The 23,828-nt window shown below is 41.0% G+C and overlaps 1 protein-coding gene and 1 pseudogene across 5 annotated transcripts; both read right to left on the reverse strand.

The window, feature by feature from the left end:
• Nucleotides 1-4,786: 4,786 nt before the first annotated feature.
• Nucleotides 4,787-5,840, reverse strand: LOC308611884 (protein TEX261-like; annotated as a pseudogene). The gene has a single exon. The product of its transcript is annotated as a protein TEX261-like (transcript).
• Nucleotides 5,841-15,927: 10,087 nt separating this feature from the next.
• MED18 (mediator complex subunit 18) lies at nucleotides 15,928-22,337 on the reverse strand. Of its 4 annotated transcripts, XM_081223742.1 has the most exons (4): nucleotides 22,140-22,337; nucleotides 21,796-21,878; nucleotides 21,397-21,539; nucleotides 15,928-16,845 (listed from the first exon to the last, which is right to left on the reverse strand). In XM_081223742.1, exons 3-4 carry the CDS (start codon nucleotides 21,467-21,469, stop codon nucleotides 16,292-16,294), a joined length of 627 nt encoding a protein of 208 aa, XP_081079868.1. In that variant the 5' UTR covers nucleotides 21,470-21,539; nucleotides 21,796-21,878; nucleotides 22,140-22,337; the 3' UTR covers nucleotides 15,928-16,291. The 4 variants fall into 4 exon arrangements, with proteins under 4 accessions (XP_081079868.1, XP_081079867.1, XP_081079865.1 ...); XM_081223741.1 differs by lacking the exon at nucleotides 21,796-21,878 and having other exon boundaries at nucleotides 22,127-22,337; XM_081223739.1 differs by having other exon boundaries at nucleotides 21,796-22,337.
• Between the last annotated feature and the right edge of the window lie 1,491 nt (nucleotides 22,338-23,828).

Below are 23,828 nucleotides of genomic sequence, written 5' to 3' on the forward strand. Positions count from 1 at the left end.
AACTGGAGAAAGCTGAGAAGCAGCCTGGATATGTTCAAGAATTAACCAATGGTATCCCTGGAGGTGGGGGTGAAGAACAGCTAAAATAAGAAGGACTAGTTGAAGGTCAGTTGGCTTCCCTCACGGTACCCTCTAGGTGACTGCCCCTCCTCCACCTCAGCAGAAGTATGGAGGGTATTCACTTGAGAGAGTAAAATAATCTCTGGAGTAATACAGGTCACCAGGAACAGTTAAGAGCATCATACCGAAAAAGAGGCAATCAGTAGACTTTTTCCACACTCTGCTCCCGGAATTCTGGTAGACAACCTTTACCTCCTGGGAAGATGTATCTTCTTCTTTGGGGAAAATGAAGCCCAATATGAAAGATGTAAAGATAATGGCACTGAGGTCTTCCAGCTAATGGTCCCTCATGGTCATTGGTTCATGGACAAACGACCTCATGGTCAATGATTCTCCCCTTCATGCACAGAGTTTCTAATCAGCTTTTAGTCCCCCACTTTTATTCATGAGCAGAAAGCCAAGGATTATGGGACACAAGGATTTCCTCTAACAGGAAAGAAAGAGATGAAAACAAAGAGAAGAAAGACACTTGGAAGAAACTGAGACAATGCAGAGAAAATAATTTTTTTTTTTTTTTTTTTTTTTTTTGCGGTACGTGGGCCTCTCACTGCTGCGGCCTCTCCTGCTGCGGAGCACAGGCTCCAGACGCGCAGGCTCAGCGGCCACGGCCCACGGGCCCAGCCGCTCCACGGCATGCAGGATCCTCCCGTACCGGGGCACGAACCCGCGTCCCCCGCATCGGCAGGCGGACTCCCAACCACTGCGCCACCAGGGAAGCCCGAGAAGATAATATTTTAAAAACTATTATGCATAGCTTCAACTAGAAGAAAAGATATCTGAATATATCTACTGAGGCTGCGTGCCACAACTGCTGAAGCCCGCATGCCTAGAGCCCATGCTCTGCAACAAGAGAAGACTTTACTTCTAGTGCATTCTTTCATAAGACATGGCCACCAAAACTAGAGGGCAAAAAAAGATAGAGAAAGTTATGGAGTAGATGATAAAAGTTCTCATCACAAGGGAAAAAAATTGTGCAGTGATGGATGTTAACTAGACTTACTGTGATGATTTTGAATATATACATATATTGAATCATTATGTTGTACACCTGAATTAATACAATGTTATATGTCAGTTAAATCTACAGTTTTTTTTTAGAAAAGAGAAAGAAAGTTATGGGATTCAGGAAACAGGAGAGTCAACACAGGAGAGAAGCAAAGAGAATTCCCAAGTGGCTGTAAGGAACATTCTAGGATGACAACTGTGCTCCAGACATAGCATCTGGATGCCACATATCCAAATTGGAGCACTATGACTCAAGAGAGAGACACACTGAAGACTGTTGCATTCAAGAACTCTGCTGCTCTTGTATCCTCTTTTGTGTCTGCCTCAAAGTAACAGAACAATCCCTCAAAATCTAAGTTGTAACAAAGTGGAGTGTATTTCAAAGAGTAGAAGATGATGTGATACATATATATATATATATATATATATGTATATGAATATTACTCAGCCATAAAAAGAATGAAATAATGCCATTTGCAGCAACATGGATGGACCTAGAGATTGTCATCTAAGTGAAGTAAGCCAGACAGAGGAAGACAAATATCATATGATATCGCTTATATGTGGAATCTAACCAAAAAAATGATACAAATGAGCTTACATACAAAACAGAAATAGACCCAGAGACATAGAAAACAAATTTATAGTTACTAAAGGGGAAAGGGGGGGGAATAAATTAGGAGACTGGGATTAATATATACATACTACTATATATAAAATAGGTAACCAATGAGGACCTACTGTACAGAGAAATATACTCAATATTTTGTAATAACCTATAACGGAAAAGAATCTGAAAAAGAATATATATGTATATATGACTGAATCCCTTTGCTATATACAGGGAAAAGAATCTGAAAAAGAATATATATATATATATATATATATATAATGACTGAATCACTTTGCTGTACACCTGAAACTAGCACAATATTGTAAATCAACTCTACTGAGAAAAAAAAAGAGTAGAAGAGACCCTGCTCTACTTTGTCACATATTTGTCCGCTGGACCCCAGAGTAGCTCTGCATGAGAACTGGAATGGAACAGGAAAAAGCTTTAACCTACAACCCCTTTCTCTACATGAATCTGATACAGACATGTCCTCAAGGCTTGCATTGGGACTAATGTCATACACAGACACCAGGCTGTCTTCCCTATGCAAGCTTTTCTCTTCTTCCTCATCACTATAGCCCTCCATCCCCACCCCAATAAACTAATGCAAGTAATAAGAGCAGGACTGCACAGCAAGTGAGCCTTGAGAAGATATGCCTGAAGTCAGACAACCTAGGTTAAAATCTAGTTCTACCTCTCACAGCTGTGACCTTGGCCATGTTTCTCCATGAGTCTCAGTTTCCTTACCAGTAAAATGAAGATGATAACGTCTGTCTCAAAAGACTGTTGGAAGAGTTTAAGAAGCGACAGTTTTTGCGTTTTTTTAGCACAGTGCCCAGAACACAGTAAGTGCTTAATAAATGGTTAACATTGATTATTACCTGTAGGCCACCTATCTTATCAGGTACATCTAATAAGGACTGAATTTCAGGAGTGGTCCCAGTTTAAGGTCAGTCTGGGGCCCACAGCAGTATTATGCCTGGTTCTTTAAAAACAGGACACACCTTATACGTACAAATGAATGTTGTTTACTTCAAGTTGTCATCACCTTGGAGGCAGTGCACTTATTCCAGGGATGCTTCCACTCTCCAGAACATTTTTGGGGTACCCAATTTAGAAATTTCTTCAGGGTCTATAACACATTCTTCTGAATATCCTCATCAGTAGGAAATCTTCATCTTCTGTAAAGATAAATTCAATGTTTGAAATAATCAGAAGTTGGTGAATAAATAGGGTACAGGGGAAGATGAAGTAAGACTAACTTTCTTATATAGCTTTTACATGGATTTTATCCTTTTATTTTATTTTTGGCAGCGCGGCTTGTGGGATCTTAGCTCCCCCACCAGGTACTGAACCCGTGCCCTCAGCAGTGGAAGTGTGGAGTCCTAACCACTGGACTGCCAGGGAATTCCCAAGGATTTTATCCATTTAAAAGAAACTGATTTTTAAAAGATAAAAGCAATAAAGTCCAATTAGGGCTTCCCTGGTGGCACAGTGGTTAAGAATCCGCCTGCCAATGCAGGGGACACGGGTTCGAGCCCCGGTCCAAGAAGATCCCACATGCCACGGAACAACTAAGCCCGTGAGCCACAACTACTGAGCCCATGAGTCGCAACTACTGAAGCCCACGCGCCTAGAGCCTGTGCTCCGCAACAAGAGAAGCCACCACAGTGAGGAGCCCGCACACTACAACGAAGACCCAATGCAGCCAAAAATAAAATAAATAAATAAAATTATTTTAAAAAAGAAGTCCAATTAGACTACTAAAACAAAAAAGAAAATTACCCATAGCTTACAATACAACTGCTATCATTTTGGTGCATTTTCCTTATCTTTCCTTAATATACAGTTTAAAAAACAGTAGTAATAGTGTACATATCATTTGTAACATGCTAACCTAATTTAAATTATTTCATAAGCATATTTTCATGTTGCTGTAGAGTCCTCATAATAATATTTTTAATGGCTGCATAATATTTCATCAAATGGATATGGCAGAATTTACTTAACAACTTCTCTTTTGCTGAACATTTAGGTTGTTTTAAGTGTTTTATTATGAAATATATGTACTTTTCCTCAAATTTTTGCTTATTTCCTCAGCCTGGATTACCAGAAGTGGGAATGTTGGATCAAAGGGTATGAGGATTTGATGGTTCTTGATAGTTACTTCCAAATTGTTTTCTGGTAGGTTTTCACTAATTTATAATGCCAAGGAAACAGTAGAATACCCATGTCACTGCATCTAAAACAAGAACTTGGTATCACAATTTTAATAAGTTAGGAGCTAGAAAAATATTTCATATGAACCAATTTTAAAGTCAAGTGGTTTGGGGCTTCCCTGGTGGTGCAGTGGTTAAGAATCCACCTGCCAATGCAGGGGACATGGGTTTGAGCCCTGGTCTGGGAAGATCCCACATACTGTGGAGCAATTAAGCCCGTGCACCACAACTACTGAGCCTGCGAGCCACAAATTCTGAGCCTGAGTGCCACAACTACTGAGCCCGCATGCCTAGAGCTGGTGCTCCACAAGAGAAGCCACTGCAATGAGAAGCCCGCGCACAACAAGGAAGAGTAGCCCCCCTGCTGGCCGCAACCAGAGAAAAGCCCACGCAGCAATGAAGACCCAACGCAGCCAAAAAAAAAAAAAAAAAAAAAAAAAAGCAGAGCACAGACAGGGTGGAAAATTCCAGATACCCATTACTCCCCTACGAAAGCAATGATCTCTTACTGTTTTTTTTAACTATTATTACTTTTCAGTTACATAAGAAATATACATTCATCGTTTAAAAAAAAAAAAGGCAGGCAGAAACAATAAAAAGTACAGCTTATTTCCAACACCAAGCAAAGACCATTAACATTTTGAAGTATTTACCCTCACACCATTTTCTCTATAGAATATGTTTTATGAAAAATAGCACACCAGGGAATTCCCTGGTGGTCCAGTGGTTAGGACTCTGTGCTTCCACTGCAGGGGACACAATTTCTTTCTTTTCTTTCTTTTTTTTTTTTTCAGGGTATTAAGGCAAACAGGGCCACCTAGAATCTTTATTCAAACGGGAATCAGCACTTGGACAGAAATCACAAAACTTTCTCTTGCAAGTGCTAAGCCACGGCCCCTCCCCACGGCCATCTGCCCATAGCAATTACCCCTGTCTGCTCTCCAGCTTCACGGCCCTTGCCCTGCCTGCCCTGGCTGAGCCAGAACTCCTGACCCATCACAGGAGGGGGCTGGAGGGCCACAGGAGCTCAGCTTCTGCACACCCAGGTGGACCATGGCCTACTGGCTAAGCAGGCACTGCATCCTCCCTGGTGCCCTCTGAGGTCTCAGCCTCTGGCAGCATCAGATCTGAGCCAAGCTGAGCCTCCTGAGGACGGTGGGGATGGGGGCTTCTGGGGGAGTCGAGGGAAGGAGGGCCAGGGCTGGGGAAAGGTGCCTTCCAGCTCCCGGCCCCCACCTAGTGCAGAGGCCCAGAGGCCTGACTCTCCTGATCTTGCCCCAGCATCCCCTCCGCAGAAGGTCAGTATATCTTCTGCCGACTGGGTAGAATGGCCTCTTTGATGAAGGAGAAGACAACCAGGATCCCTAAGCGTTTGCCCCGCTTGCCTTTGGTGAAGTAATTGGAGACCACATCATCTCCAGGCTGCATGGTGGCAGGCAGGACGTTCTCCCCAGCCAACGGTGACACAAAGAACGCAGACGGGATTATCCACAGACAGAAAGTGAAATAGGCCAGGACCTCTGAGAAAGGATAATATTCCTCTGCAAAAAACTGAAACGCTAGGTAATGATTCACCACCACTAGCCCCCATGACAGGATGAAGTTAGGCGAGGTGAGCATGATGAAGGGGAAGGTCTGGAGGAGGCCAAAGTAGACCAGGTAGACCAGGAAGAGGCCATGCCAATCATGTAGGTGGGGAAGCGCTCAAAAACGTAGAGGCCAATTAGCACAGCTGTGGAGAACCAGACCCTATATTCTATGATCCTGCTTGTGGCCACTGTGTATTCTTCTATCAATTCCGCCAGGTAATAGAGTCTGGCTGCGATGGCCAGCGTGATGAAGGCCACCTGGATGAAGAGCGGCAGCCAGCTCAGCACATACATGAACCACGTGGCGCCCTTGCCCCGGCCGCCCGCCCCCCGACAGCCGGGACGGGCCTCCGACACGGAGCCGCCGCCACTGCCGCCGCGTTCCCGCCCCCGGGACACAGTTTCGATACCCGGTTGGGGAACTAAGATCCGGCAAGGTGTGGGGGGAAAATATATATATATATGGCATACCATACACGTTGTTTTTAAACTTTTTTTCCCCCCACATAATAATTATAGCTCATATCTACATAATGTTTACTATGGGTCAGGTACAATTCCAAGTAGTTTTTTTTTTTTTTTTTTTTTTTGCGGTACGTGGGCCTCTCACTGTTGTGGTCTCTCCGGTTGCGGAGCACAGGCTCCGGACGCGCAGGCTCAGCGGCCAGGGCTCACGGGCCCAGCCGCTCCGCGGCATGTGGGATCCTTCTGGACCGGGGCACAAACCCATGTCCCCTGCATCACCAGGCGGACTCTCAACCACTGCACCACCAGGGAAGCCCCCAAGTAGTTTTACATGTAATAATTCATTTAGTCCTCATGATAATTCTATAAGGAAGGCAATATTAGTACTCCCATTTAATGATGAGACTGAAGCAGAGAAGTAATTTGCCTAAGGTCACAAAGTCAATAAGTTAACGAACTGGCACATTTTTCCATGTTGCTAAATTCATTTTCCACACATTTTCTTTTTTTTTTGAATGGCTGCAGGTTATCGATGCAGCCATTTTGTGGATGAAGTATCATTTAATGATTCTACTTCCTTTTATGAGACATCTAGATTATTACCATTTTTTGATTTATACACATCACTAACATGGTGATGCAGTATAAGATGCCTTATACTATACCTTTGTGAACAATCCTTAATTATTTCCTTAGGCTAACTGCCCTCAAGAACAGTTGCACTGATTTTTTTTTTTTTTTTTTTTTTTTGCGGTACGCGGGCCTCTCACTGTTGTGGCCTCTTCCGTTGCGGAGCACAGACTCCGGACGCACAGGCTCAGCGGCCACTGGCTCACGGGCCCAGCCGCTCTGCGGCATGCGGGATCCTCCCGGACCGGGGCACGAACCCGTGTCCCCTGCATCGGCAGGCAGACTCTCAACCACTGCGCCACCAGGGAAGCCCACATAGATTTTTATTTCCTCCAAAGAGGTGTTCCTTTCTCTATGTTCTCCATGACCTTAAATGTAAATTTTATCACTTTTGCCTACAGCAACATTTTATAATTCATTTTACCAGTTCTGAGAAATAAATCCAAGCACTAAAGGATGAGTGATTTCTCTAGAGTAAAAGAGTCAGGGTCTAAAATCTACCCCCTTTCCATGCTCTCCTGCTTTTTACAGATGCTGAACCTCATGGCTTATACACTAACTCATCGCAGAGGAATGAGGAGTGTTAACCTGGGACAAACCAGCTAATACAGGCAAGATTCTTGTGGTCTACAAGTCAGCATTCACTAATTCACTCACTCATTCATTCAATAAATATTTGAAGGGTTAGTATATGAGTAGTACTAAGCAGGGGTTATGGGGTTCACAGAAAAAAATATTTAGAACAAGGCTAATTAAAACATTTAGCACATAGCCTGGCACACGATAATTGCTCAATAAATCAGTATTTATGTCAGGTACTCTGCTAAATGCCAAGTAAGTGTATTATCTCCTTTAATCTCTACAACAACCTCCAGGAACTGTTGTGGGTTTTTTTTAATCATCCCCATTTTGCAGATAAGAAGACTGAGGCCTAGAGAGATTTACCCAGCTTGAGCAACATACTTGTGGTGTTCAGATTTGAACTGAAGACTCCAGAGTCTGTGCTCTTAGCCATTATACTATATTACAAAACACAATTTCTCCCCTTAAGAAGCATATAGCCTTATTAATAATACTAAAATTGCAAACAGCTATCAAGTGTTAAGCACTTATATGCCAAGCACTGTGCTAGGCCTTTATGCATATTGATCATTTAATTCATATGACAACTCTATGAAATACTCTTGTAATTATGCTTGTTTTATAGATGAGAAAATAGATATTCTGAGAGTTTAAATAACTTACCCAATATACAAATAGCTCTTAAATGGTAGCACTAGAAGCCAAGATATACAAAGAATTACTGTATAGGGAACATGATGAAATGTAAAACAAGTGATACTATTTAGCTACCATCAAATTTCAGAAGTCACAGAAAAGAGGCTTCGTGACCTTCTTGTGTTCCAGGAATGATCACAGAAGGATAGAAAGGGAAAATCCTGGCGGTTTGTCAGGACCTGTGTTGAAAGCCTTCACAAAGGTCAGTTCATTATATCCTCTTTGTAATGAATGTATTATTATTATTCTAAATTTGACAGATGAGGAAATGGATTCTCTGGAAGGTGATATGTCCAAGGTCACATAGCTAGTAAATGGCATAGCTAGAACTGGAACCTATTTGTCTCTCAAATCTGAGCCCTTAAGCACTGTGTTACATGCTTTCCATTATTTGATCTTGCTTTTTGGTTGTGTAGGTGTCACATAGCCAGAGATGAGTGGAAAAGGCAAAAGTGAAAGGGTATTAAGGAAGATAATACATAAGCAAGAGTACTGAGTTACATCCAAGAAAAAGGAAGCAGACCTTCTTGTTCAGTGCTAAAGATTCATTTGTTTTGGGAAGGAGCCTTTGTTTGCATACTTTTGGTGAATACACAAACTGTATAAATGTCTGTTTCTGCCATTTTAATGGGAGCTATTGAAGACAGGGACTGTATCTTAGCCTCTGCTGTAACCCAGTGTCTGGCATAGTGCTTAGCTTGTAGTTCCAGCAGAGAGGTTGGAAAAATAGGGAGTAGTCACATTGCATAGATCTCTGGATGGCAATTAAGGTAGTCCACAGAGCAAACACCCTAAACAAAATAATAGGTACTCAAATCCAACAGGGCATTTAAAGGAAAAAATCATGATGCATAGGAGTTATCCCAGGAGTACTAGGATGGCCCAACAGCAGAAAATCTGTCAATATAATTCACCACATTGATGGACCAAAGGGTAAAAATTATGATTTTTTTCATACTTAGAGAAACTTGATGCAGTAGCATTAAGGTCAGGACTAAGTCGTGGATGCTCATTATTAGTGTTGTCTAGAGTCTCGCCAATTCTTTCAGATGAGAAAAAGTGAAAGAGGTATGTACTCTTTTGCTTGCCATTCTTGCCAATGATATGATAGTCTATATGGAAAACACAATATAATCAACAGGCAAACGAGCAGAACTATAAAAGAGTTATTGTCAAGTTTGTAAGAATAGAAATCATCTTACAAAATTCAATAGTGTTCTTCTCTATTAGGAATAACCACCTTAAAAATGTAATACAAAATATAACACAATCTACAGTAGCAACTAAACTAAAGTCTATAGCAAAGATCTGCAAACTCTTTCTGTAAAGAGCAAACAGTAAGTAGTTTGTTTGGCAGGTCATGTGGTCTCTGTTGCAGCCATTCAGCTCTCACTGTTGAACAAAAAGCAGCCATAGACAGTATTAAATGAATGAATGTGGATGTTCCAATAAAAATTTATTTACAAAACCAGAGCACAGGCTGACATGCCCAGGTGTAGTTTGCCAACTCCTGTTCTATAGTAATTGGCCTAAAAACTGTGGACTGGGGCTTCCCTGGTGGCGCAGTGGTTTGGAGTCCGCCTGCCGATGCAGGGGACATGGGTTCGTGCCCCGGTCCGGGAAGATCCCACATGCCGCGGAGCGGCTGGGCCCGTGAGCCATGGCCACTGCTGAGCCTGCGCGTCCGGAGCCTGTGCTCTGCAGCGGGAGAGGCCACAACAGTGAGAGGCCCGCGTGCCACAAAAAGAGAAAAAACAAAAACAAAAACAAAAAAACTGTGGACTGAAGAAAAACGCATGACCTAAAAGTTGCAAGTTAAGTTTTATTCGGGACCTGAGGACTAGAGCCTGGGAGACAGCCTCTCAGATAGCTCTGAGGAACTACTCCGAAGAGGGAAGGGAGGAGCCAGGATATATAGGAGAGTTTTTGCTGAAAAACCATGTAGAAGAACATCAAAAGATTACTGCTAATCATAAAAAACAAACATTTCAAGTTAGTGATTTTAGAGCTTTTCTACATATGGGAAGATGCAAGATTCTGGGCTCACTAAAATTTTTCCTTAGATATGCAGCTTAACTCTCTAGGGCCAGTATCCAGAGCACAGAATATTTCCTATTTTCCTCTATCCTGAATTCTCCTCAGGGTGCACTGTTGTGGGTGTAGGGAGGTGGCTGTAGTGCCTGATGCCTTGATGGCAGGCAACATTTATTGTTTACTGGAATGGCAGGCAAACTTCCCTTACCACAAAGCAATGCCTAAGAAGTTTATCAAGGAAAAAAACTAAACTCCATTCAGGGACATTAGAAGGCCTGAATAAATGTCATAATTCAGATAACTTCAGTAGTGTAAAGATTTTATTCATTTGTTTAACAAATATTCAGAGTGGCCACCATACACCAGGCATTGTTCTGGGTACTAGGGGTGCAGCAGAGAACAAAACGGGGCACCTATCCTCACAAATCTTACATCTTTAGCAGAGAAGCAGTGATTAAATAATCTAAAGTTGGATAGTAATAAATGCTATGAAAATGATTAAGTAAGAGAAAGAAAGAGTGATGAGGAGTGAGGGTGCTACTTAATTTAGGATGGTCAGGGAAGGCTTTCCTGATGTTTCAGCAAAGACCTGAAAGAGGTGAAGGAAGCCTGCCACATTGAATTCTGGTGAGGGAGTGTTCCATGCAAAGATGTCAGTTCTCCCCCAAATTAATCTATATGTGTTCAATGAAATTCCAATAAAAATTCCAGTAGTAATGTTGAGAAACTAAAACCCACTCTAAAATGAATATGAACGAATAAAGGTCTATGAAAGCTAAGTCTATTTTCAGAGGGAAATAAAAGTAGGGAGACCTGCCCTACTGGTAGAACTGAAGCCACAGTAATAAAAGCCACAGTAATAAAAATATTGTGTTGCTGGCACTGAAACAAAGAAAAGGATCAATGGAATAGAATGGAGAGCTTATAAATAAAGTATATACATGGGAACTTAATATGTGATAAAGGTGGCATCACAAAACACTGGAAAGATTGTTTTTCTGACAGTTATAGAAAAACGATTTCACTGTATAGAGAAAAAAGCTCAATTTTTACTTGAAACTATGTTAAAAGTGGACTCCAGATGGATTAAAGACATAAATGTGAAAGTTAAAACTATAAAGCTAATATTAGAAAATACAGGAAAATCTGTTACCCAGGTGTAAATAAAGACTTCCTTAACAAGACTCCAAATTCTAAGGTCAAAATTTAGGATATCTGCTTAATTAATGACATCACAAAGTTAACATGAAGGTTGCAGAGTGGGAGAAGGTATTTGCAATGTTTAAAACAAACATGGAATAATGTCTAGAATATACACACAATTCCTACAAACTAAGAAGACAGGAAATCAAATTTAAAAAAAGTAGGCAAAGGATATAAATAGGCACTGGGAGAAAGTATTTGCAGTGTTTAAAACAAATAAAAGGAGGTCTAGAATATACAAAGTATTCCTACAAATCAACAAGACAGGAAATCAAATAGGAAAATAAGCAAAGGATATATAAATACCTTAGTTTCACATACTAAGCATACAAAAAAGAAAGAAAGAAAGAAAAGGCTCAAATCTAATTATAATCAGAGAAATGCAAATCAAGACAGCCAAGAGCTGCCACTTTACTTCCACCAGACTGGCAAAAATTAATAGCACTTACGTTTGTTTTTGTTAATCTGTAGACAAAGACTTATAGATGGGTGCAAAAATAAATCCTCTTTTGCAACCTAGAACTCATTGTTCAGTATGAGTTTTGATACAGATAAGAAGGAACATGGTATCTAAAACAGATTCAGGTGGTGGGGGTATTGATAAACACAAAGGTTGCTTCCAGGACTATAGAATTGATAATTTAAAAGCTTGAGATATGTGGGAAATTATCAGCTACGCTGATTTAGTACTCTAATGTTGACATGAAACAAAGATGACTTCCTTTTTTAGGCTTTTATCTTGAGAACACAGTGTCTGGACTTTAAAAAGGTATTGGCATATCTCAACGATCTGTACTGTTCTAAGCTATGATAGCTTAGGAGTGAATATGATTTGAACTTAATGCATGTTTAGAGGGTGTCTAAAATTCAGAAGCAGGCAGATCCATTTCCTCTGATCCTAAACATGGTCCAAAAGTAAATTGCTTGAGGAAATTGGATCCCAAAGATCACAGGTGGGGAATTTTGAAGTATGTCCATATTCCATTGGAGATCAAAGAAGCCCAACTAAAAGAATGGGAGACTGACTGACTGACATGACAACTGTGGACTGAGCAAAAATTCTTTTTGAAAGGGCTGTCTTGAAGAGTATGACTCAGACACTGGAGGAACTACGGTGATCGGCAGTGGAAGGAATCAGAATGTGTGAAATTCCTTACAAATTTATTGACTTAAATAATTTGCCATATACAAAAACATAAAAAAAGAAAAAGAAAACTGGAAAAAATGAGAAAGATGCTAACACCGAAGACTGGTGGTTATGAGTTCTTGTGTACTGGTGATAGGAATTAGCACAGCCATTCTGAAAAGTAACCTGGCCATTTTTGGCAAATTGAACATGCCCAATTGCATAGTTCAGAGGAATATTCACGTCAGTATACAAACTTGCTTATTTTTGCTTTTTTTTTTTTTGCCGCTGTGCAGCATGGCATGCGGGATCCTTAGATCTCTGACCAGGGATTGAACCCATGCCCCGTGCAGTGGAAGCGTGGAGTCTTAACCACTGGACCACCAGAGAAGTCTCTATTTTTGCAATTTTAACAGTAATAGAGAGTTGAAGGCAATCTAGAGTTCTATCATCAAAAGAGTGAATGAGTAAAACATGGTGGATGCACAGTGGTTATGTACGTGGAATCTGGAGCTAGACCGCTGGAGTTGAAATTCGGCCTCCACCACTTACAATAGAAGTAAAAATTTGAGTAATCTGTGCCTCATTCTTATCTACAAAATGGGAGTAATAATATCTACCTCATAGGGCTGTTGCGAGAAGTATATGAGTTAAAACATTTAAACCATCTGAAACAGAGTTAAGCACTATTTAAGTACTACTATTACTGTTAACATGAAAGCATATGCAAGTTCAAAGTTGTAAGTTAGGTTTACGTATAGCAACAAGAGAATATCACAAAAACAATAATAATTTTTAAAAGTAAGAGAAAGAACATTTATTTATTTATTTTTGGCTGCGTTGGGTCTTTGTTGCTGCACGCAGGCTTTCTCTGGTTGCGGCGAGCAGGGGCTACTCTTTGTTGTGGTGCACGGGCTTCTCATTGCCGTGGCTTCTCTTGTTGTGGAGCACCGGCTCTAGGTGCGCGGGCTTCAGTAGTTGTGGCACACGGGCTCAGTAGTTGTGGCTTGCGGGCTTAGTTGCTCCACAGCGTGTGGGATCTTCCCAGACCAGGGCTTGAACCCGTGTCCCGTGCATTGACAGGTGGATTCTTAATGGCTGAGCCAGCAGGGAAGTCCCAAAATGGAACATTTATGGCATAATATCATTTATGTGGATTGAACATACATAACTCTACATATTTTACAAGACAAGCATGACAGACATATATTGAACAGATCAGAATGGGTGCCTATAGGATAGAATGAGAGTAGAGTTTAGGAATAAAGTGGAAGACTACAAAATAAGAAAGGGGCCTTGCTTGAATCATCCTGCTAATATGCTATGAAAGGAGGAACAAGATTTACTCATGAAATCTGCAACTGAAGGGGGTAAAAGCTATCTTGAAAATATGCAAGGGAAAGCCAAGAAAAGGATCCCAGAGCCAGAGAAATAACCAGCTAGCCAACTTGGAAGCTACCCTATCTTTGAACTTACCCTTAAATGAGATAACACCATCCTTACCGTTTAAGGCAGCTTTGGATAAGTTTTCTGTTACTTGCCCAAAACCTCTTAACAGAGTATTCATATGATCTTTCGAGTGGCAAACCAAGGTCCAAAGAGAATTATGATCTATCCAATGTAATACCTCAACTGGGGTATTATCTCAGTGGAGGTTCCAGAAGAAAATGAAAATTTTGAGTGACCAAAAATTTTTTAAAGGCCAAACTCTACAAGTGGGCTTCCCTGGTGGCACAGTGGTTTAGAATCCACCTGCCAATGCAGGGGACACGGGTTCAAGCCCTGGTCTGGGAAGATCCCACATGCCGTGGAGCAACTAAGCCCGTGTGCCACAACTACTGAGCCTGTGCTCTAGAGCCCTCGAGCCACAACTACTGAGCCTGCGTGCCACAACTACTGAAGCCCGCGCGCCTAGAGCCTATGATCCGAAATGAGAAGCCCGTGCGCTGCAACGAAGAGTAGCCCCCACTCGCCACAACTAGAGAAAGCCCGCGTGCAGCAACAAAGACCCAACACAGCCCCAAATTAAAAAAAAAACAAAACTCTGTAAGTATTAAAATGATCAACATTTACCCCGCTCCGAACTGTTATTTTTAAAAATCCATTAAAAGTCAAATAATAAATGGGAAATTATATAAAAGCTGTTTACAAATTAATAAAGACAATGAAGAAAAGGGAATTCACATAAGAAAAAAAAGTCCAATAAACATATAAAAATTTAAACCTCACTGATGAGTATTTTTAAAAGAAAATTAAAACCAGTCACCATTTATCATCAAATGGGAAAAATAAGTTTTCACCGTCACACCCACCTTTGGCAATTGTGTTGGAAAACTGGTAGGAGTGAAAACTGGGACATTTCTGGAAGGTATCTGGCAATGCATGGTGGAAGACTTAAAACAAGGCACACTCTTTGACTCAGCAGTTCCCTAGAATTTATCCTAAAGAATCATCATGGATGACAACAGAAATTTAATTAAAAACACTAGCATCACAGGACAGTTTATAAAAGCAAAAAATTGGGATCAAACTAAAATTCCCAAAGTAGGGGAATCAATTAAGTTACGGAAAATCCAAATGATAGGATACAAATAGCAGTTACAATTATCAGTATTTAAATACAAGCTCTTCTAATTTGTAGCTGTATAGCTCAGGGAAAGCTAATTACTCTCTCTGCACCTCAGTTTCCCTGTAAAAAATGGGTCTGTTGGGGCTTCCCTGGTGGCACAGTGGTTGAGAGTCCGCCTGCCGATGCAGGGGACACGGGTTCGTGCCCCAGTCTGGGAAGATCCCACATGCCGTGCAGCGGCTGGGCCCGTGAGCCATGGCCGTGAGCCTGCGCGTCCGGACAGGCTCCGCAACGGGAGAGGCCACAACAGTGAGAAGCCCGCGTACCGCAAAAAAAAAAAGGGTCTGTTGCGAGGATTAAATTAGTAAACATACCTAAAGCACTCAGGATAGCACTGACACATAGTAATAACAAAAAAACATTTTTTTTTAACAGAAGAGGGACTTCCCTGGTGGCACAGTGGATAAAACCCCATGTTCCCAATGCAAGGGGCCCAGGTTCAACCCCTGGTCAGGGGAACTAGATCCCACATGCATGCTGCAACTAAGAGTTCACATGCCACAACTAAGGAGTCTGCCTGCTGCAAATAAGGAGCCCACGTGCCGCAACTAAGGAGCCCTGGAACTGCGACTAAGTAACATGCCTGCTGAAATTAAGACCAGGAGCAACCAAATAAATTACTTTAAAAAACCCCAGAAAAACATTGTCCCGGATGCCTAATGTCTCGGAAAGATGTTAATGATAAATTAAACACAAAAAGGAAATTACAAAGCAGTATATATACAATATTTTTCTAAAATAAATATATCTCATATATGTAAATTTCCAAAAATAAAGACTAGAAGGATATAAAACAAAAATAGTACATCTCTTTGAATAACAGGATTACAGGTTATTTTTCTTATTTTTGTCTGAATTAAAATTTTTTTCAATAACAAATATGTGCTACTTTTATGAAAGGTAAAAACTATCATCTCTATCAAAATTAAAACAAAAAACTGTCATATTTTTGCTCCAATTGATGAGTCCATCCCAAATTAGCAGGGTAATGGAGTAAAGAATCAGAATGATTGACATTTCTCTTTATAGCCTTTATTACTGCACAATACAAACTCAGTTTCTGTTTTACAAACCTTACACACAAATGGTAAAACAATTAAAAGATTTTTATTCCCCAAAGCTTTTTTATTCCAGTTTCCCCTCTTTATGCAGAGGGATTATCTAGATTCTCCATGTCATCCTTAGCCTTTAATTTAGAAAGGCTGTCACAAAAGTGAACTGGCCATATGAGGAAAACAGTGCAAAGAACCAACTAAGTTCTCATTGTCCTCCTTCCTGAGGGAAGAATGCCTGGCTGGCAGTGGTGTAATAGGGCAATTATAACATCTTCTTTTTTTGTAACAGCTGAGGACAAGCCCCAGTGGTGGACAGACTGCCTTGTCACATGAGCCTTTTGGGGTCTATTTTCTCTAGGTGAACCAGAGGTTTCAGCTGCTCTGCAAAGTTCCTCATGTCATCAGACACCACATCCTGCCCAGCTGGTGCAACAACACTTAGTTCCACAAGGTAGGAGAGTGACAAGGCCTCAGTGTTGTCTGTGTTCCCTGGTGTCAAGATGCGGAAGATCTTGTACACCACGATCTTCATGATGCCCTTACGGAACAGGTGTCCCCTGGCAACAAACTCATGGTCCATGCGGAAGCCCATTTCCATCAGGAAGTCAGTAAGGTTCTCAGATGTTGCAATGTCCACGCAGTTACGCACCAGGGCATGGCGGTTCTTGTCTCCCATTTCTGGCTGTCCCAGGTAGCGCAGATGCCAGGGTGCCCCTGCCCTATCCATAGAGCGTCGAGCCCTTAGAACAAATGGACTGGCCTGCTGGCCCTTAAGGAGGAATACCATCTCATGGTCAAGGAAAGTCTCCGGTTCCATGTTGTCACACAAACCACGAAGGCGGTGGATGAGGCTTTCCAAGCTGTGATCTAAAACACTTCCTGAAGAAGGAAAAAAGTACCATTGAGTCCCATCTTTCATTCTGGGTAATGGAAATAGCAAAAGATTGAAAAAACTTAAATGAAAAATCAGAGCAGCTTAGTGCAGTGTTTTGTAAAGCACAGGCCCAACATATGAGATTTTAGAGGGGTTATACTGCCAAGATATTATATAACAAGTTAATCCCTTTTCAATTTTTTGCATTGTCTTATTTGGTACTAGAATAGTTAGGCCTTCTCTAACAATGCTAACCTCCAGCGGGCTTTGGGCCTTAACAGGCAACAGTATCTACCTAGAATAATAATACTGTTTTGTCATTTATTTAAAAACTTATCTTCTAGTCTCAGAAAACAAAAGTTTTCCATTGATAGAAAAAATATAACATTTCCTTTTTATGTAATATATTTAAGTAAAAGAGAATGAACTGCTTCAGAAAAATACACTGTCCTTTGTTCTCATCTTATTCTTCCTCCTGGCAGCATTTCACATGGTTGTTATATTATACCCATTTTGAAATCTATTCTTCCGTTGGCCTCTGGGACACAAGTCTCTCTTGGTTCTTCACCTAACTCACTGACCATTCCTTTTAAGTCATCTTTGCTGGATCTTCATCTTCCCAAAATATTGGAGGATCCTAAGACTCAATCCTGGTCTTCGTCTCTATCAAAAATCTCTTCCTCCCTCGGTGACCTAATTCAGCCCTATGGTTTGTTTTTTTTTTTTTTTTTTTTTTTTTTGCGATACGCGGGCCTCTCACTGCTGTGGCTTCTCCCGCTGCGGAGCACAGGTTCCGGACGCGCAGGCTCAGCGGCCATGGCTCACGGGGCCCAGCCGCTCCGCGGCATGTGGGATCTTCCCGGACTGGGGCACAAACCCGTGTCCCCTGCATCGGCAGGCGGACTCTCAACCACTGCGCCACCAGGGAAGCCCAGCCCTATGGTGTTAAGTATCATTTATGCTCTGAGGACTACCATATTTATATCTCATGAACTACAGACTCATACATCCAACTGTCTACCTAACTTCTCCACTTGGATGCCTAAGACATCTTCATCTTTACATGTTCGATATCAACCTGTTGATTTTTCCTCCACAATCTTACTCCTCCTGCAGTTTTCCCCGTCATAGTAAATGGCAACTCTCTGCTTCCAGCTGCTCAACCAAAAACCACATAATCAGCTTTGACTCCTTTCTTTCTCTCACATCCTACATCCACTCTGCATTTTTTAAATATATGCAGAATCCAGTTCACTCAATCATTTCCACCTAGTCCAAGACTCCATCATTTCTTGCTTGGTCTTTGCAATACCCTGCTTCTATCTTCGCTTTTTTCTTCTCTCCTCCATACAACAGCCAGCTGGTTTTTAGGACATAAGGCAGATAATGACACTTCTCTGCTCAGAACCCTCCAATGGCTTCCCATGTCACTCAGAATAAATCCCAAATTCTTTACCACGGTCTACAAGGCCCTATAAATTGTGGTCTCTGCTACCTGATGTTGATCATTTCCTTCTACTATCTCCCAGATCACTCTCTCCAACCACAGTGATTTTCCTGCTGTTTCCTAAAAATGCTAAGCGTTTGACACTGTATTTCTCTTCAGAGCCCTTCCCTTAGTCCCTATGCCTAGAATGTTCTGCTCTCAGACACCTGCATATCTCACCCCATCACTTTGTTCAGATCTTTGCTCAAATGTCACTTTATCAGAGATCTCTTTTCTCATTGCCCTAAATAAAATAGCATTATCTCCTTCCAATCTCTTTCCGCTTCCCTGCTTTACTTTTTAGCATTAGCGCCTCAACTTTTTAGTCATATTTCAATATATCAATTATGTATTGACTTTTTAACATCTTTCTTCCTCTACTGCTGATACTTACTCCAATGCTAGGAACATATTCATTTATTGACTACATCTGTTAAAGTAAATAAAAATATACTACTGTAACTATGGTAAATACTGACAGGGGGACTCAAATGACTACATGTTTGGAAATGGGTAGTGCTGGAGGGAAAGCAACAGATCAGGTCCCTGTAATCATAGGACAGATGACGATGGGAGCAAGGAATGAGTCCTACATTGGATACGTTGTGTCCTACATTCAGGACAGTGTCAGACATGTGTTTTTTCATACTTCAAACATTTAAGGAGCTTTGTAAGTGCTGGTTCCTTCAACATATACTTACTGAATACTGTGCCAGGCACCATGCTAGGAAGTAGGGGGTCCAGCCCTCACAGAGATTACAGTTTAGTGGGGGAAACAAAAATAAATAAGTAAACAATTAAACAGAAATACAGGGAAATAAAAGGGAGAGGGGAGAGAGGAACTGATGGGGGTGGAGAAGAGGAGACCTCTCTGAGGGCTTGGAGTAGTCAAGAGAAGGTCTCTCAAAGGGAAGGACAACTGAGCTGAGGACGGAGGGATAAAAATAAAATGGCTATTGGAAGGGCTGGAACAAAGTATAAGGGCAGAGGAATCAAGTGCAAAGGCCCAGAGGTAGGAAAGGGCCTGGGGAATTCAAAGAAATGAAGGGATATCAGTGTGGCTGAAGCGTGGTAAGCAAGATGGAAGATGATAATGAACTGAGGATTTGGGATGGGCCAAAGCACACAGGTCTTATGTACAGCTCATGCTAAAGGCTGTATTCTATTCTAAGGCCATTGGGAAGCTATTAGCTCCACACTTTATTCTCCACACAACAGGGAAAGAGATGACTGGATTTACATTTTAAAAAGATCATTCCAGGAAAACTGGTATAGACTCTTCAACAAGACATGGTCATGGGAAAAAAAGTGGGAATGAGGGGAGACTGGTCCAAGTTAAAAGAGGCTTAAGAGACACAGTTATCAAATGTATTGCATGAAACATGATTATATCCTGGATACAAAACACATTGTGAGGGCAAGACAGGGGGAAACTTTTGAATATGGACTAGATATTAAATGATATTAAAAATACATTGTTAATTTTTTATATAATAATGATGGTACTGGGGTTATGAAGGAAAATATCCTTGCTTTTTATTTTTTAGAGACGCATACTGAAAATGTTTTGGGGTAAAATGTTATGAGATCTGAAACTGTCGTTTTTTTTTTAAATTTTTTTGGCCACAAGGCATGGGGGAGCTTAGTTCCCCAACCAGGGGTCAAACCCGCACCCCCTGAAGTGGAAGCGCGGAGTCTTAACCACTGGACCACCAGGGAAGTCCCTGAAACTGTCTTTAAAAATAGCAAAAGAAAAAAGAGAAAGCAAATATGGCAAAATGACAGAAACTGAAATCTAGATGACAGAAATGGAGTGTTCATTATATTAGTATCTACTTTATGTTTGAATATTTTTAATACTAAAACAATTTTTTAAAAAAGACTACTAGCTGTTGTGTGAGAAGAGAAAGATGATCAAAAGTGGAAGCAATGAAAAAAAAAAAGTGGAAGCAATGTAATAAGTACAGGGTTACTAAAATAGTTCAGGCAAAGGATGATAAACCAGGGTGTGGTACTGCAGGTTGAGAAAAGACTTATTTAATACATATTTTGGAAGTAAAATGAATAGGATTAGAAATGGACTACATGTGGGGGTAAAGCAAAAAATGGACATTGACTCCTGAATGCATGGCTCAAGCAACTGGTGAATGACAGTGGCACTTACTGAGATGGGAAAGACTGAAGGAGGCGCAGCTTGAGGAGTGAAAATTAACAACCCTATTTTGTTCACAGTGAGTTACTAAATGGATGATCTGAATTAAAGTCTAAACTCTTGCACTAAACATTGTATGACATCCTGAAAATCATTACCCCCTCTGGGTCTTGAGTTTTCTCATCTGGGAAATTTACTTCACTTCTATTTCCTGATCTATAAAATGGAGCTAGTTAACAGTATCATAGAATTACCATATGATCCATTAATCTCACTTCTGGATATTTATCTGAGAGAATTCAAAGCAGGATCTTGAGGAGATATTTGCACATCCATGTTCACTGAGCATTATCCACGATAACCAAGAGGTGGAAGCGACCCAAATGTCTGACAGATGAATGGATAAAGAAAATGTGGTACATACATACAATGGAACATTATTCAGCCTTTAAAAAGGAGATCCTGTCACATGCTACAATATGGGTTAACATCGAGGACATTATACTAAGTGAAATCAGCCAGTGATAAAACGACAAATACTGTAATGATTCCACTCATATGAGGTTATCTAAAGTAGTCAAAATTAGAAACAGAAAGTAGAAAGGTTGTTGCCAAGGGCTGCAGGGAGGGGAAAGGAGGAATTAGTGTTTAATGGGAATAGAATTTCAATTCTGAAAGACGAAAAAGTTCTAGAGATCGGCTAAACAACAATGTGAAATACTTAACACTACTGAACTGTATGCTTAAAAATGTTTAATATGGTAAATTTAATGTTATGTATTTGTGACCATAATTAAGGGTAAATTGGAAAAAAAAAAAAAGGTGCCAGAAATTATGCAGGCTGCCTTTGTAGAACAGCGTCTCATCTCCGCGGAAGCTGAACAGAAAAGAGGAAAATAAGTTCCCTGATTCACTCACCCTGCAGCAGGTACTCCATCATGTTAATGGTGCCCCCGGTGACAGGCATCATGGTGACTGGAGGTGCCTCCATGTTACCTGTTTAAGTTGAAAACGACGGAACTGGACTCGGAGTCCCCCGTCAAGTAAAGCACAGGATATACCTGGAGAAGAGTTATACTTGTTAATACATCAGAGAGGTGGAGAGACACCAGATCTGCTTGGGTCATTGGCCTTGACATGAAAAGATTCATTCATCCATCCATTCAAAACTTTTTGAGTAACTGCTATAGGCCAGTTTCAGGAACTGATGATACAGAAATACACAAAGGAGGCCTGATCATGGAGTTACAGCATAATCTTTTAGTCTCAAGGTCTAAAATCTCTAACCGTTTTCTGTGCAATAACTAAGTCTCTCACCCTGGAACTCAATGTCTTCCTTCTAAAACGGGGCCAACGATATTTAACCCCCAAGGCTTTGTTGCTCGGACGACAAAATGGACCTGCAATAATAGACGGATTGAAAGGTGACTTAAAGAATCTTGTCTACGCTTCAATTTATAGATTAGGATATTGAGACTTGGGGAGGAGCCCAAGGACACACAGTAGGTCGGTGGCAGAACCTAGACCAGACTAAAATCTATGCGTTCCACCTCTCTGAGTCAAACGCCTTTTAAAGCTGGCCAGGCGGAAGTTCTTTTAATTGATGATTTAGGTCCTCTTAAGCCAGCGTCAACGCGTGCCCACTTACACTAAAAACGCACCTCAGCGCGCGTTCTAGCCTCTTCTCGCAAAGCGAGGCACTGTATCCACCCGAGCACCTCTGAGCTTTTTAGCGACAATTAGCCCCCAGCCGTAAACTTGAAGACCCCGGGAGAGGGCGAGACTTCCCTTTTCTCTTCCCACTTCCGGCAAAAAGCTTTCGTCGCTCAAACCTCTAACACCACCACTCCGCGACGTAAGGGTGCCGAGAGGGCATAAAAATCACCTCTGCTGTCCGGCAAGCAGAAGCGCATGCGCAAACTGCGATGCTTCGGAGAAACTGGCGGCTTTCTTTCGAACGTTCGTCTGGGAGTTACAGGGAGCCTTGACGTCATAGGCCGTCCTCCAGGAAAATATTTATTTTTTTCTGGTGTGACGACCTGGAGACGTCCAGGAAATCTCTTGAACTGACAGGGGGAAAAGAGAGCTTGGGGAAGAGAGCTGCAGAAAAAGAGAAGAGATTGTTGTAAAACAAAACTTCTTTTGGTTGGGTACGTGAAGATAAAAAGGAAAGACAGCTTTTACTGCTTAGCAAACTGTTCTGAACAATTGGGGGGGCTCAGTAATACATTTAGTATTTGTTCACTGTTCTGTGTTTATTTTACCTCAATTTAAAAATATTGGGAGGTAAGTAAATTCAATGAATATTTATTGAACGCTGCTTATGTTCAAGCACATAAAATGCAGGCAAAGAGTGAGCTAGAGTGAGGTGATTGAGGCACTCTCCTGGAGCGAAAAAATTTAAGGGGGCACCAAAAAACTCAGTAACAAATAAAAAATTTTTAATACAATATTTTACAAATTTAATGCAAAAAAAAATCCTTAATGAACAAAGTGTCAGAAATTTAAAGTTGATCTTCATAGCAGCCCTATGACCCGAGTATAATTACGGTAATTTTATGGATGGCGAAACTTAGGCAACAAAATGTAAAATAACACCAGAGAGAGTTGAGAGGCTGGGATACAAATTTAAGCCGCTGACTTCAGAACCCATGCTCTTAATTTCTACACTATACAGCCCCTTCTCACTCCAGTTCCCCTGCTGTAACCCACACTATCTCCCACTCATTCACATTTTTGAAAACATTCCTATAACATTTGCCCAAATTATAGCTGGCATTTGAAAAGTAGCATTAAATTAAAAGAATAATAATGGGTAATAAATGGGCAAACAATATGGTAAAACTTGGACAAGGCTTAGGAGTTATAGGGATGGGTTTCTGTGATAAGGATGTGAGGCCTGGAGCTTAGGATGGAACTCACTTCTGTCTTTTGCCAGTACCCAGCTGTGCAACCTTGGGCAATGCACTTCCCCTCTCTGAGCCTCAGCTTCCTTTTTTATAAAATAGAGTTAAAAATAGTACTTTCTAAGAGGGAGGTTGCAAAAATAAAATGAGATATTTATGAACCACTTAGCATAGTTCCTGGCTTATTGTACGCAATCAATAAATAGTAGCTACTATTATTCCACTTTATATTTCTCATTTGAGCAAACACATTCTATCTTATTGAATATATTTTGTGCATATCTCATCTCCCTAGATAGATTATAAACATCTTGAAGGGAGGAATCATGTATTTTCTTTATATATATGTGTATCTTAGCTCAGGCTGCTATAACAAAATATCATAAACAAGGTGACTTATAAACAACAGAAATTTATTCTTCACAGTTCTGGAGGCTGGAAGTC

This window comes from Mesoplodon bidens (assembly GCF_964165515.1).
Source record: "Mesoplodon bidens genome assembly, chromosome: 2".
NCBI classification, from domain to species: Eukaryota; Metazoa; Chordata; class Mammalia; order Artiodactyla; family Ziphiidae; genus Mesoplodon; species Mesoplodon bidens.

Bases quoted from the DNA above. Each gene is read 5' to 3' on its own strand.
- MED18 (XM_081223742.1), bottom strand. From the start codon at position 21,469: ATGGAGGCACCTCCAGTCACCATGATGCCTGTCACCGGGGGCACCATT. The intron at 16,846-21,396 runs GTGAGTGAATCA...TTCCTTCTTCAG, and splicing joins GATGGAGTACCTGCTGCAGG to GAAGTGTTTTAGATCACAGC.